Raw genomic sequence first — 16,227 nt, 5'->3', positions numbered from 1 at the left:
GCACTAATCCTATTGGATATGTGCCCCACACTTATGACCTCATTTAACCATTATTACTTCTTTAGGGACCCATTTTCAAGTACAGCTATACTGGAGGTTAAGGCTTCAACATTAATGTTGAGTGGACACATTCAATACACAGCATAGTTGATAGTCTCCTTGGGTGAAATTAATAGATGAGTAAGAAGTTGTAAATAAAAGCTACCAGAAACATTTTTGACATTCAGCATTATCAGTATACAAATAATAGGTTTGGAGATGTAGACTCCTTTCTGAAATCTCACCATAGGTTTCTTTTTTCCCTGGACTTCTCGGAGCATTTTATTTTGTTTTCTTACAGTTGGCATTTAGAAATGAATCTTGTCATTTTTAGATCACTCCACATGTTCATGACACCTTTCTTGTTCATTTTTCCATTTGTGTACTCTGCTATTTATTTGTCATTGTTTTCTTCTATTTTGATGTTTTTGACTTGGGTTTTGTTGTCATTGTTTGGCTTTTAAGATGTACCTTATTACAAAGTCCCTAAGATAGTTATTATATGTGACACTTATAATTTCTGGACATCTTGTTTAAATTTACAATGATGTTATATAATCTTAATTTAGTGCCCATAGTTTTTCATTGTCTGGTTTTTAAAAAAATTATTCTCCTCCTTCTACAAGATTTTGGTATTCTGAAATTATGTTGATGTTATATAAAATATATCTATCATCTAAGTTAATCAGATCTGTTTCATTTGCCTTCACCCCTTTATCCTATTGTATGTGTGAAGTTTGGATAATTTGCATGTGAAAATGGAACAGTGAGGAGTCATACGTTTTCAAGAATGCAAGAGAATTCCAAGAATGTTTTTTAAATGCTACCAGAAGGTTCAGTAGCATATCTTTTTAGGTAGCCTATTGCTAAGGTGATATAAATGGTACCCTTAGAATGGAAGTCCTTTGACGTAGGATCAACCTTATTACATTGGTGCATGGTACCTGTAATAATGCTATTAAGGCAATAATCGCTGAATAGGTAGATATATTTTCACTAAAGGGCTGCTTTGAGTCAATGAAGTTGAAGGAACTAACAACCTCTGCTGCTTTGGAGAGAAAAAAGCGAGATAGCTGCATTTTTTAGAATACCATCTGATAAGCTTCAGAGAAGAAATATTTGTAGCACTGCTTCTTTCAAAAAGGAAAAAAAATATGCAGATAGAAGATGTCAGTTCATTCACTGAATGGATGGAAAAACTGGCAGCACTGCTGAGTGGGCATGAAATGGAGAAACTAAGGTATGCAGCTGTCATGCTAGGTGCTTAACTGTTCAGCTGGTAAAGTACCTGTCAGGGTATCTCTTAAGGCCTAGTCCCAACTCACGGGCAGTTACATGTGATAAAGAGCTCTGAAGCTATGTGATGTTATGACACGAGACCTGGTTAAAGAAGTTGGCCTTGATTGCCATCCTGGGAAGGAATATATGAAATATGTGAACAGGGGCACGAGAAAGCTGGAAGGATGTAGCAGCAGAGGCACATTGGGCTGTTTTAATGAATTAAAGTTATTCAACATAAGGGATTGTTTTAAAGTATGCTATGCTTTGTTATTGACTTGTCTTTTTGAACACTAAATGGCATCACAATTTTCTGCAGGAGGAGCAGCTGAAGTCACACGAAAGTAAGCTGAAGCAGATCACCACCGAGCTGGCCGAGCACCGCTCGTATCCCCCTGACAAGAAGGTCAAAGCCAAGGATGTCGATGAGTACAAATTGAAAGACCACTATCTGGAGTTTGAGGTATGTTTCCTCTAAATGTGAATAAATGCCAATTACTGAGTTATCTTATGATTTGTCCATGAGGTGGTATTTTTCTTTGCAGCTACTGTCACTGTGAGAGGCTTATCTTGGCCCTGGCTCTAATTTGGGAGCTCCTGGCAAGGTCTAGGTCAAGGTGACCCCTCTTGTTTGTAATTCTATTTAAGCGCCAAACAAACATCAAAGAGTAACTGGCAGTTTATACACTTAAAAGCAAATAGCCTGCCTGGAATAGTGTGCGCCTGCTGTGATGGGAAGAAAAAGAAAGAACAGGAGAGGGACATGCCGGGGTAGACAGCTGCTTTCTGTGTCCCTGTGTCTCTTCCGGCAGAATTGGAGTCAAAAAAAAGCACAAGAGAGGAAATGAGCCACAGGGTGAGGTGAGGCATCAGCTTTTTCCTGCACATTATTGCTGTTTGGCATCACCAGTGTGTTTTTCGTCTTGCCACCCACTGCCCTTCAGAAGGGGGTTGATAAATTAAGTTGTGACACATCCATCTATACAGTGAGTGTGCTTATTAAAAAGAATGGTGAGGATCCATATGCTCTGGCATGGAAAAGTGTAAAATTTAAACACAAGTTGAAAACAGTGTATTTCCGGATATTTCCTTTGGCTCAGTTTTCTTCCAAATTAATGTCAGGGTTATACGGGGGTCCCCTGACTCCCTTAACCTCTACCTTCAGATATTGAAAGTGTCTTTTTAAGTAGGTAGCATGCAATCTAACATAAAAAGAATTAATTATTTTGACTAATTTGACCCTTTTTTTGTTTTTTTCTGTTGGGTGTGCTGAATCTGTCTTTAGTTGTTCTTAAGTTCATTGTAGCTCTGGTCCCTTTTACTTCTCATCGTTCCTCTCCTTCATTTCCATCTTACCATCTGATTTCCTTCTCAGCCTTGAAATTTCAAATCTTCTAAGTGTCCAAATCCTAGCGATCAGTCTCTGCGGCATCTCACACCTGTCCCTTCCTTGCGTTGCTTTATAAATACTTCCTCTGCTGTGCCCTGGCTTTCTCCTCTCTCACTTCTCTCTCCTTTCTTCAGTTCATCCTAAGTCCTTTAGCCAGCTATTTTTCTGAAGCTGAACCCAAGATGATGACATTCCTCTGTTCAACAGCTGCCTGTGGTTTCCCCCTATTCCCATCACGCAATTACCTCCTAAAGAAAGTCTCAGTTCTTTCATGGGAGAGGATTTGGCATCTCCACCTTTACACAACCTCCGTCTTTCCCAGACCGGCCTCCCTATGTTAGTCACATTTCTGCCCACTTCCCCAAACACACGTTTATACCTTTGTTCACCTACTTTCTTCTGCCTCAGATTTTCTTCCCATGATCTTCATTTCTGAAAGTCCTCTTCATCTTTTGAGGATACAGCCACGAAAACCCTGCTTTAGATCTACTAACTGGGATTCATCTGTTACAGTACTTGCCACAATCTTCGTTATGCTGTAGTTATTTTCATTTGTCTTTGTACCTGTAGTGGATTGCATAATACCTCACCTTACCCAACACTGTAAGCTTAAGTTCATTTCCAGCCTTTGCTCTATGTGAGCTTGCTGAATGGGATAAAATTTCATGGAAGCCTTAAAAAGTCTCTGAGTTATAATACTTCTGTTATCAAATGTAGCATTTGATTCAAAAAATGGCACTTCCACTACAGATCCATGTACTACTTTCTTGATGATCACGCCAATCCTTGCTCTGGGCAGAGAACTATACTAAGAGAAATATTTATTTTGGTAAAGGTAAATGTTTCTTAGCAAAAACTGCAGAAGCCTTAACAGCAAAAAAAAACTTGAAAAAATATGTATTTTTAAAAACCCAACAACAAAAACTAAGCAGCTCATCTTTCCCCAGGTGTGTTCATTCTTGGGAAATGGGAGTTCTCAAAAAGCAATCATTATTTTTCACACTTCTGCAGTAGCTTTAAGCCATAGGTCTATTTGATTTCGCACATGCTAATTAAATTTCCCAACACCTTGGTCCCTGCTTCCAGCACTCAGCACCTCGCTGGAGCCCTTGATGCCCAAGCAGGAAGAGCCTTTCCCCAGGAGGTGGGGGGTGGCTGCAAGGCCATGGAAAGGTTCCCATTGCTAGGAGCCCTCCCTGCTTTTGAGTCTACGGTGCTGCCTCTTTTCAGAAACTGTAATCCACCAGAAACCAGCATTTTCAATTCCTAATATGAAGTTATACCAGGCTTTGCAGAGATTAAGTCTTGCTTTCATCAAATCATCACCTCAGTGAGCTTGCAAACTGCATTCCAACACTGATTAACATCAGACCCATATGCTAATACGTCAAGCAGGTTGACTTGTCTGTCAAGCTCCTTCACCTGTGTCTATCAGAAGGCCGCAAGGATACCTGAATTGGTACAGCTGATATTCATGTCATGAATAGGGAAAATTTCAGCTGTCATCTAGAAAGGGTTTTATAATAGTAGTGCTTTTTAAAAAGTGAACAATTGTTTTTCACTAACTTAAATTAACATTGAAGTCGTATATCATATAGAGTTTGCTTTGCTCTTATTGCAGCCACCAGAATTTGTCTCTTATGAGTGCTTGCGGGGAGTCTTTGCACAGCATCCTTTCCTTCATAAGCAGCTTTCCCTGAGCAGGTCGCTTCATTCCCTGAATAGGGGACATGAGAGTTATTGACCACTTTTCCCAGTTGCTAGAACACTGACTGATGCATGTTTGTTGATGACATGAATGAAATTGTATTATTGTATATAAAAGATAATATCAGAAGGAGTAGGGCTGGGCGCGGTGGCTCATGCCTGTAATCCCAGCACTTCGGGAGGCCGAGGCGGGTGGATCACGAGGTCGAGAGATTGAGACCATCCTGGTCAACATGGTGAAACCCCGTCTCTACTAAAGATACAAAAAATTAGCTGGGCATGGTGACATGTGCCTGTAATCCCAGCTACTCAGGAGGCTGAGGCAGGAGAATTGCCTCAACCCACGAGGTGGAGGTTGCGGTGAGCCGAGATCGCGCCTTTGCACTCCAGCCTGGGTAACAAGAGCGAAACTCCATCTCAAAAAAAAAAAAAAAAAAAAAGGAGTAATTCTCTGAGAAACCTTAGTATTAATTATTTTAACAGGACCAGAAGCTCCCATGAAAACAAACCTGTGTCTATTCTCACCCAGGTGAGAACAGACAGCAGTGTCTGCATTTCAGTGGGAGCCCACAGATGGGCAGTGACAGGAAGAGGGACTTTAATCACCAGGGAAGATCACAGGCATGAATGAGTGCTCTCACCTACTCCTGTGGTTGGTCCTCCTCAACAGAGCCTCCCTTGGTTTCAAAGCAATTCTTACAATTTTCACAAGTCTTGGTAAGGAAAATCACTTTTATTTTGACAGAATATTAAGCTGTTAGTAATAACACCGGGAGTGTTCCTAATTTTATGCATTTCAGTCGTTTAAATCTCAGGTTGGTTTGAGTACAAACAATGCTTCATGGTGACCCAAATTTACAGCTCTTTCTATGCCTTAGAAGTTGTTCAACCTCTGACTGACAGTAAATAATTAGAAATTCTGGTAAATAAATAGGTTTAGGGTTTAAAAAAAAATCTACAGAGAGCAAGGAAACTGCCATCTTATCCTGTTAGAAAAAGATTCACTTTTACTTAAAGCAGTAGACTTCACTCGGAATGGGCTTTATTCATTGACTTAACTCTAAGGGAAGGGATGTTTTGTTTTTGATTGAATTGGTACCCTCCAAGCTGTGGCTTGGAATCTAATTTTACTTCTAAAACAGCTGTTAATCATGTTAAGTCTACATGAGAAACTCACCATCATTTCCCAGTTTTAAGAAATAAATACCAGAAATAGCCACATTTCCTTATAAATTTACTTTTTTACATTGTATTCAGTTCTCATTTTACTTAAAAATATTTCATTGATCCCTGTGCTTCTGGTACATTAGGAAGCAGATCAAGTTCTGGGGCAGATGGATGTTTTGTGTCAGATACAAAAATTTACAAGGCTCCAAACAAAGCACAGTTGGTTGAGCTGTTCTGGAAAACACCTGGGCCCCTTAAGACACAAAACCATTAAAGAAATTCCCTTGACAGCGATGCAGTTGGCCCTAATATTTTGGTTTTCTGTTTCTTCAGCTTTAAAATCAACAGCAACTAGAAGGAGATGATGCTATTTATTTCAAGATATTTTGCATGCAACAGTTAAGAAGTTACAAATGCAACATTTAAGATGATTACAGATGTTGGCATAATCCTTAAGTTGAGCTGGACCCAAGTAGGGAGAGGGAGAAGATATAGCAGCCCAAGCCTGTTAAAACCATGACTGGACTGCAAGAGAGTTACCACAGAGGAATTGCTGAAGGTCAGGTTAATAGCTGGCTTTCAGGTCATTGTAAAGCCAAGTAGAAAACCTCCGGACACAAGGCCAATGAATTTGATGTGGCCAGCCCACCTAATGTCAACTTGTTTTCTTTGGCCCACATAATGTTGTTTTGTTTTAATGGTAATTTCAACGCATTTAGGAAAGACAGGCCTTGTCCTTCCCACCATTTCCTGTTATTAATGTCTCACATCTGATAGCTTTCTATAGTTTGTGTCATTGCTCTGGTCCCTGAAGCCTTTTGAGTTTGTAAACCCTATAGTAGAGGCTGCAGCCAGTTTTATATGATTTAAGTATTAGTTAGATCTTTGAACATGGGCTTGGAATTAATAGTCCCTTCATGCTTAGAATGAAGATACTTCCGGGTATATGTGTTTTCAGGTTCCAATCCAGCAGGAAAAAAGAGAATGTCCACTTCCCTCTTGACTGAAACCAAAGACTTAGAATAAAGGTCACTTGACTTAATGGGCTTGAATTCAGCTGAATACCCACTCCTGAATTGTGACCCAGAGTAGCATATGCTTATGGCTTAAGACAGTTAGGGCCCACACCAGCCACATGGCTAGGAAATTCAATTTTAGAAACAGCAAATGCCCACGATAATGTAACTTATAAATTTCTTGGGACAGAATATTTTCTTAAAAATCTAGGACAGTCTTGAAGCATGATGCACCTTTTTCTGAATTTCTAGTTCTTGGGACATTTAAAACAGCACAGTTCCTTCCAAAATTGATATATTAGAGAAAACAAATACATTCCATTCAGAGTCATTAGGGAAGCCCCAAATAGTTTGTATCTGAAGCATAGATAATACAAATTTCAAGTTGAAAACCTTTAGTTTTACTGTTGGGTGTCTTGTTGCATAGTGTGTAGTGTTGGGTAGTTTGGTATATTTCCTTTTGAGCACATTTTCTGGTTGTAATCCTAGCCCTGTTTTCTCAGATTGTTTATTTTTGCTTGTCAACATTGGGGAAGTAATTTTCACATTAGGGGCCATAATCTAGATCACTTTTCCTTTCACAGGAGCAGTACAGAGGCATATCTCAATACATTGCCAATTGTTACAAGGCAAACCCACCCTCTGAAACAAAATTTTCTAGCTATTAAGTTACAAGTGGTCTGGATCATAAAAATGCAAAGGCAGCCATTATTTCCCTTGTTTTTCCTAGTGAAAGCAATGGAGAAGTTATGTTAACCTACTTAAAGAAGATTAGTAGCAAAAGTCTCAATCTTAGTAAGTCTAGCCTGGAATCAAATGCTATCTCCTTTACAGAAGACATGACGAAGGTGATTATATGTCTGGATCTGAGGAACTGAGATAGCGTAGGTTAATAAAATCCTTGGGGAAATTTAAGACTTTTCTTTTTTTAGTGAGATGCTAAGTACAGATGGTTCCCAACTTAAGATGGTTTGACTTATAATTTTTTGACTTTATGATAGTACAAAAGTGCTATGCTTTCAGGACAGTATTTAGTATATTATATAAGATATTCAACATTTTATCATAAAATAGTTTTGAGTTAGATAATTTTGCCCAACTGTAAGTTAATATAAATGTTCTGAGCACATTTAAGGTAGGCTGGACTGTTATGATGTTCAACAGGTTAGGTGGTATAAATGTATTTTTGACTTGTGATATTCTCAACTTACTATAGGTTTATTGGGATATAACCCTATCACAAGTCAAAGAGATTCTGTATTACAATTCTGAGTCAAAAGCTAGAGATCTAAGATCAACAGTTTGTTCATACCCTTAGTCTAGTTAATAATACAGACATAATCTTTGCCTTGTCATTTGGAGTTGCATTTTGTATTACATAATGAAAGAGGACTAAGAGCTACTCTGAATTGTAATATTTAAATGATAACAGATGCTTTTGAAAAGACAAGTTCCCCACAAGCTGCATGGGATACCTCAGCCTATAGATCCCTTCCCCCAGCTGGTCCACAGGCACTCCAAATGCTCCATGCATCTCACACCCCCAGCCCCACTCCAGGCCAGCTCCCAATGCATGTACTGCAGATAGCAAGTGCAGATGACCTCCCATACTCTCACTGAACTCAACTCTGGGATTCAGAGAGGACACACAAACTTGAGTATTACAAGGCACTGACCTAGGGGACACAAATGGGAGGCTCTCAGCACTCAACTTTGCAGGATCAAGAGAACACATACAATGTAAGAATGACCCCCTAATTGGAATGAGAAGTATAGAGTAGACATGTCCATAGAAAAGGTCTGAGAGAGGCTCAAAATCCCTAGCTGTGCTGTTTGGAGAAAGTATTTCTCACCCCAAGACTAAAGACTGAAGATAACTGCTTCTTCAAATGGAAAAACAGCAATGCAAGATGTTGAGTAACACAATCCAGTAAAAATCAAAAAAATACAATAATATTCTAGTAACCAACTTTAAAGAAATGGACATCTATGAATTGCCTGAAAAAGAATTTAGAATAATTATTTTAAGAAAACTCAGTGGGCCACAAGAATACAAAGATAAGAATATAAGAGTTTATTCATTCCTCAGTGAAATCAGGAAAACAATACAAGAACAAAAGAAGTTCAGTTAAGAGAAATTATTTAACAACCCAAACAGAAATTCTGGAGCTAAAGCATATACTGAATGACATTTTTAAAATGCAATAGAAAGTGTCAACAGCAGACTTCATTATGCAGAAGAAAGAAGCTATAAACTTGAAGGCATGTCATTTTAAAAAATCCAGTCAGAGGTGGGAAAAAAGGCAAAAGAATGAAAAGGAAGGAAGAAAGAAATCTACAGGACTCATGGAACACCATCAAGAGAGCTAATCACTGCATCATAGAAGATAATAAGGGGAAGAGAGAGAACATGGCAGAAAGTTTATTTAAAGAATACTTATTTAAAGACTGAATACTTCCCAAATCTGGAGAAAGTATAAACATCCAGGCACATGAATCTCAAAGACCTCCAATCAGTTTCAACCCAAAGAGGAATTTACCAAGACATATTATAATCAAACTGTCAAAAATTAAACACAGAGAATCTTGAAAGCAGAAATGAAAAGGAGTTAAGAACTGATGTCTGCAAGATAGCTTAGACATACCTGGCACTTATGCCCCTCTCAAAAACAACTAAAACTCAACTAGAGGTCAGAGGGAAAGCGTTCGAGTGCAGCAAGGGAATGGTGAGATCCCTGTAGTGTTCAGAAGGCCAGGAAGGCATCATAGTGGAGGTGATGGGGCACCCAGCCTCTGCCAACTCATCTTCCCTGCTAAGATTAGCTTGGAGCCAAGAGGGACCACCCCTTCAGGGGAAAAGGTAAGCAAAAGATTCCCACCAGCTTCCATTGCCACTGAAGACACCTGCAGTTCTTACTACAAGAGTATACCACAGCCATAGCAAGCCCTGAGCCTAGTTTGAGGAGCTGCCTGTAATTCACACAGCTACATTGCTTCAGATTAGGAGCATAAGTTGTATGTACCTTACTTTACCCTCTTTATGTAAGCTGCTACAGTATGGCACCATCTTGAAACCAGATCCACTACTGAAGTGTGTCCTGCTCTGAGAGCCAGTAGCCTCTGTGCTCCTCCAATCTTGGGTCTCCATCAGCATTCCACCAAGCTTACGTGGGTGGGTGCTCAGCACTTGGGCTCAGGAACAACTGTGAACTCAGGTCCTGCATACCAGAGAAATTAATCCCAGCCTGGCTGAATTGCTGCAAGCTCATGCCCCTGTTGTCTAGAGAAACAGCCCAGATGACTTACCAAAGGCAGACCTGCTCTTGAGCTAGCAGAACCACCATGTTCCCTCATCTCCAACTGGAGGTACAAGCCAGCAAACATGTCCCTGGCATTCATATACCTGAACCATGGAGCAGCTGCAACCTGTGCAACTTATATGTGGAATCTAAAAAACTCAAACACAAAGAAACAGAGGGTAGAAGGGTAGTCACCAAGGGTTGAGGTGGGGGTTGGAGGGAAGTAGGTAGATGTTTATCAAAAGATAAAACTTGCAGTCATAAGATGCATAAGTTCTGGAGACCTAATGTACAACATGGTGATTATATTTCATAATAATGTATTATGTACTTGAAATTTCCTAAGGATAATAGATCTTAAATGTTTTCAACACAATGAATAAATAGATGAAACAGGTGAAGTTAATTGTAGTGAGATTTTACAATTTCTACATAGTATGTCAAAAATATTTTCCATTCTTTTTTCCATATCAAATCTTCAAAATCTAGTGTTTGTTTTATACCTACAGCGTATCTCAATCCAGTCTAGCCCCATTTGGCATGTCTCATAGCCACACATAACTTGTGGCTCACTAACTCCTTGGGTTGAAAGGTGCTTTACCAAGACAAGCTCAAAATTGAATACAAACTGGTAAGATGACTACTTATGGTACTTCCCATTTAAAGAGTCACTTAAACTGGGAATTCAGAAAGTTTTAAACTATATCCAGGCTGGGCACAGTGGCTCATGCCTTTAATCCCAGCACTTTGGGAGACCGAGGCGGGTGGATCACATGAGGTCAGGAGTTGGGGACCAGCCTGGCCAACATGGCAAAGCCCCATCTCTACTAAAAGTACAAAATATTAGGTGGGCATGGTGGCAGGCACCTGTAATCCCAGCTACTTGCTGAGGCAGGAGAATTGCTTGAACCAGGGAGGCAGAGTTTGCAGTAAGCAAAGATCATACCATTGCACTCCAGCCTGGGCAACAGAGCAAGACTGTCAAAAAAAAAAAACTTCAGGTCCAAAAGGAATAAATAAATCTTCATGATGAAATGACTTAGGAGATCACTGGGGAAGGTAGTTTAGAGCATAGTTCCTTCAGCTCTTCCTCAAATCACACTTTAAGGATTTTCTGGAAAGATTGACCCTGTCTCATTAAGACTGGCATTAGCCCTTTTGGAACTGTGAGTGTGACACACAAACTATCATGAAGAACTCTGGGAATGTGCTTCTGAGGGATGACTCCTGGTATGACTTTAGGAAATTCCAGTACAATCAGAAGGAAAAGCAAAATATAAACCAAAAGATCAAGCACATGCCCTATATTAAAATGTCATCATAACAAGCTACCTTTTTTTGTTTGTTTTAGAAGATGTAAGTTACATAAGGAAAAATTTAATGAATGACAAACTTTTATCCTTAAGCTAAATTTCGTGTCTTATCCACATAGCAGTACTTCTTTAGCCCAGATTACTTATCTTGGGTAAGTAGAACCTTAACTTTCTATCCTTGTGTTTCAGAGGCTAATTTTCTTTTCCACTTTGCTGAACAACAAACTCTGTTAATCCCATTAATCCAAACAGGATGTGTTTTCTTTTTAAATGTTATACTCAGCTATAGTCAAAACCATCACAAGGCCAAGCTGGGTGAGACCTTTGGGAATAGCCAGAGCCAGAAGCCTTGTGGATGGCAGATCTTTATAAGGTTGCTCTGTTTGTGGATTGGAACTGGACAATTTATTCTTGAATTTTCCACCTAGAAAATAAAATGTGTGATATTTTCTAAGTAAGCTTTGTAGACTTAAATAATTTTGATTTTAGTTTTGAAAAAGAGATGAAAAACTGAATACTTACACAAACTGAGTTTAAAGAAAGGATTTTGAAAGCTGGAGAAACAGTATAAAGAATGAGAGAAATCATAGTATTTTAAAATTAGTTTTCATCAGGAATTGCATACTCTCCTTAACAACTCATTTATCCTCTTTCTTCTCCACAAAGATGACAGTGTTGTTATTCAGAGGTTAAAGCACCTGCTTTCTACTCCTAGTCGTAGCTACTGGTTGGGCCCTGAGAAAAGGAACAGCAGGGCCTGGAGGTGGGGAGTGTCCACTGATGGTCACTCTGCTCTCCTTCCTCTCCAAAGGGCCTGTCTGGGAAACTGGTAGGGGCAGTGAAGAGCAAAGTAGGGCTGAGTCCACAATCAAGAGCAGATTCCAAGAGAGCTTCATAGGGCAGGGCATGGGAACAGAATGCAGACAAATGAAGCTCTCAGAACACTTTCTCCAGACCCAGTCCTCCTAGACTGTGCTGGTGTTGAGCTCTTAACTTCTTCTGATTGTATCATTATATTAAAAAGTAAGTTTTTTAATTTTAAATTTATTAAAAAAATTAAAGTCATAGAGTTCATTTAGAGAGCAGTAGGGCAGAAAGGAAGAGTGAATCAAGAGAACAGAATTCATACTTTCTTTGGATTTCCCAGAAAGCCACGAACACGAACTATATAAATAAAAATGTGTGGTTATTTGCTATATTTAGGCAGTAGGTTACAACTGTATTCTAAAGTCTGATATGAGAGTAGCATAGGGGGGAAAAAAACCTCAACATTGTCTTTTTAAAAATGTAACTCCCAGCATAGCTTTCATACAGGAACCCTGTTTTGAATGCAGTTGCTTTCTTAAGTCAGTAGGTACTGGTAGGTGGGCCACCTGGTCAAGAAGAAAATCTCTGCAACTCAATTCTGCCATCATCCCATAGTACGCAGAAGGGAGATTAACAGTCCTTACTCAAATAAGCAGTTCCTTCAGAAGCTCCTTGTTTTGTTTGTTTCTTGGTTTACTTCTTTGTTTTCCATTGTAGAGATCTAGGAGCAAAGTGTTTTGCTGTGTCCATGACATTATTGCTTTTCGGCTCATTTTGTCTTAAGATGGCCTTTTGCCCTGTCTGCATGAGAAAACGAAATGTCAGGAGGAGATGTATTCAGGATTTGATTGCTAGAGCAGTGAGGTCTGAATGCAAATTGAATAGTAAGTTAAAATTGCGGCCCAGTTATATTTTCATTCAGGTTGTTACTATCATATTCGTGTATCAGAGGTCAAAAGGAGATATTATTCTATTAAATGAAAAATAAAATGGTATACAGGGCTCAGAAGAGAAACTGTTCAGGGAGATCCATGTAAATATATGTGTGGATATGATTAAACTACTTTTCAAAGAGTATCAATAGCTGTAATTTTTTTCAACATGCAATTAACATTCAACTTAAGTAGCAGCTTACATGGTCTTAGACACAATAATTTTTATTTATCCCTGGTAGGCATCAATGCATCAAAAAGGCATTTTTTCCCTACATATTTAGGAAATATTTGTACAGATAATTGAAGATCAGCTTAATAAATAAATACAGCAAAAAAATGTAATAAGGAGGTTACACATTGAAGAAAGAATTTTACTTCAATAGATAAGCCATTAAACACAAGTTGCCTTTGGCTCTTGGTGGTCACAAAAGGCTTTATGAAAAATACTACATTTTAATTAATTAAGAGAGAGCTTACTGAAAGGGCCAGGTCCCAGGAAACAGTACGTAGATGCTTGTAAGCCGAGAGTTGCCATTGCATGTGGATTTAGTAAAATCCCATCCCAAGTTGTTTTTCTGATAGTGGAATTATATTACGCTTGTACTGCTGGAACTCTGTTTACCCTGTTGGAGCATTCCTAAGGAAGGAAGCTAAGTATGCAGCTCTGAAATTATTTAGAATCGATCTGAGAATGAATCTGCAGAGACAAAGATAAAATCTTTAATAACATAACCAAAGGTGGTAAAACTGTCCCTGAGGCACACCATTTTTTCTGGAACTATCTTTGCCCTTGTAAATGAAAGACACATACCTGAAAGGGCTACATTATGAAGACTGAATAACAATTTAGGAGAATGAATTAAGGCCACTGTTACTAGTTAGAGGCATTGTGAGCAACAGGCTACCTGACTGCAAGATTCTTCTTTTTACTGCCACAGTACTTTCCACAGACTCATTTTTAAACATCCCATCTCATTTTTAATGTGCCCTCTATGGAACTATGTTCATTCTTGTGTAGTGATTACTTTGTGGCATGAAATTATATTAGTTAAAACATCTTCTTTTTGTTGTTTCATCTTCCCTTTTCTACCATCTGGCTATAAAAATTATCAGAGCGAAGGTATAATTCTTCAATATTGTTATTATTTGTTTAGTACCAACAACAATTCCCTCCTGAATTCATATTGATGAGGCTAATATCCTCTGACCCAGGGAACTTAGAATCTTAACGTTAGTATGGAATTATGTATCCAAATGGATACATAGTATATTACATGTCAGTTCTGATCCTGATATATTACATGTTAATTTCATGTGCGAATGATCAGGCAAGTAGATTCTAGATATAAATTATCCTTGACAAATCCTTACCTTTTTAATGTATGCTTTTAGAAGATAAATGTAGAGACTTCTCTTCATGTTGTAATGAATTGTAATGAGACCTGGTAATTATCCAAATGAGTAATCATTGGAGTCCACATAAAGTGGTCCAGTTTCTCACTTTATTTTGAAGTTCAAAGTGGGTAATAAAATCTATTCTTCATATACTACTACATAAGGATTCTCAGAAAATGAGTCTATGTTTTATGAACCTCGAAAGCATAGTATAACCTACGTTTCTCTCTAAAGAGAGAGAGAAAACCTCAGTCCTAAACAAGGCAGTTGCCGCTCAGTGCACTGTTGACGATCTGCCATATGCGGCATCTTGACAGCAGAGAAGAGGATGTGACAAAGCCTTTGCCATGTGATGGCTTATGAGCTTCAATACTGACAGGGTCAGACCTCAGCATTTTTGTGAAAAATATCATTGGAATGGTGGAATACTGAAGATAAAGGTGTGCTCCCAGAAGATCCTGAATTAGGAACACATCAGGCATCTACCATCAACATCCATATCCATGTTATTTTTCTTTTTCTAGATTTGCCATATTATGTGTTCAAAATATATTTTCTACCATGTATGGGAAAATGTGTTCCTCTTCTTTCTGTTCATGCACTCAGTGATGCTTATGCCTTGTTCACTGTGTGTTCTCGGCCCCTGGGGATATTTTAGTAAACAAAAGCGAAGTCCTTACCTTCATGTGATGGTATCTAGTATTGGGGGGCAAAAGAGGAAATCAAGGGGGTTTTTTAAAGTAAAATATAAGGCTGTCAGATGGGGAGAAGTGCTAAGGAAGAAAAACATTAAGAGTAGGTGTTCCAGTTTTAGATTTGATGGCCAGGGAAGGCCTCAGTGTCAAGGTGACATTAGGGTGAACACCTGAAAGAGGTGAAGAAGGGAACCGAGGAAGTCCTGTGGGCTTCTGGAGGAAGGGCTTTTTGGACAGAGAGAATAGCAAGTTCCAAAGGTCCTTGAATGGGAGTGTGTTTGCCATGGAGGCAGTTCCAAGCCCAGGGACAGAACTGAGAGATTGGGCCAGGGGAAGGGGGGGTGGCACATGGCACAACTCAGGGTCTTCTAGGCCATTTTAAGGATCCCTGGTTGAAAAGGATTTTAAGGATGAGAAGCCATTGGAGTACTTTGGGCAGAGCTAACACATTCTGTCTTGCATTTTAACAGGGCACTGTCTTTTGAGAGTAGTGCATGTGGAGGGAAAGGAGGGAACAGGGAAAGTAGTCAGGTGGCTGTGGGAGGAACCCAGGCACAAGGTGATGAGCTTGGTCCAGACTGGAACTGGGAGAGGCAATGAAAAATGGTGCAATTCTGAAGATGGACAAAACTTGCTGACAAAAAGGATGTGAGACATTACAGAAAAAGAAGAGTCAAGGAGCAAAGCTTTTATTGTCAAATTTCCTTCTTCACCATTTAAGAATTATCCCTAAGCTTTCTCCCTAAGTACTAGAATGCTAATCATTTCCTAGAACCTGAAAGTGGTTACAGACACAGATATTGGAAATAAAAGCTCGGAGTCACAAAGGAAGCAAGCACTCAGACAGTAAACTTCTCAGCAAGACAAATTTACTTCTATAGAAGGGTGTGTCTGACAGACGGAGGAAAGGCAGGAGCACACAGGACAAAGGAGAGCAGGGGTTCTTATCCCTAATGCAGTTGACCCTAGCTGCTGTGTTGTTCCCCTACTGGTTGGGGTTGGACCACACAATCTAAGCTGAACACTATTGGCTAATTTGAGTGCAGGATCGTGGATTACAGTAATGGGAAGAGCAGTTTTGGCAGGAAAGACCCTTACAGCAGGGAGGAGTGGTTTCTTGGCAGGCATACCAGAGCAAGGCTGGGCTGGAGGGGTTGATAGATTGGCGGACAAGATTACCTTTAGA

The 16,227-nt window shown here is 39.3% G+C and overlaps 1 protein-coding gene across 12 annotated transcripts in view; it reads left to right on the top strand.

The window, feature by feature from the left end:
• Positions 1 to 16,227, top strand: part of PSD3 (pleckstrin and Sec7 domain containing 3) — a 674,493-nt gene that overhangs the window by 644,333 nt on the left and 13,933 nt on the right. For all 12 annotated transcript variants that reach the window (XM_064368706.1, XM_012435239.3, XM_064368707.1 and 9 more), the window contains one exon: positions 1,637 to 1,780. In XM_064368706.1, coding sequence (XP_064224776.1) covers positions 1,637 to 1,780 — 144 coding nt within the window. The remainder of the gene's footprint in view (positions 1 to 1,636; positions 1,781 to 16,227) is intronic.

Source organism: Aotus nancymaae, unplaced genomic scaffold (genome assembly GCF_030222135.1).
Source record: "Aotus nancymaae isolate 86718 unplaced genomic scaffold, 86718_ANA_hifiasm-v0.15.2.pri h1tg000079l, whole genome shotgun sequence".
Taxonomy (NCBI): domain Eukaryota; kingdom Metazoa; phylum Chordata; class Mammalia; order Primates; family Aotidae; genus Aotus; species Aotus nancymaae.
Note: the sequence above shows the minus strand (reverse complement) of the source record. Positions and strands in the feature narration are given on the sequence as shown.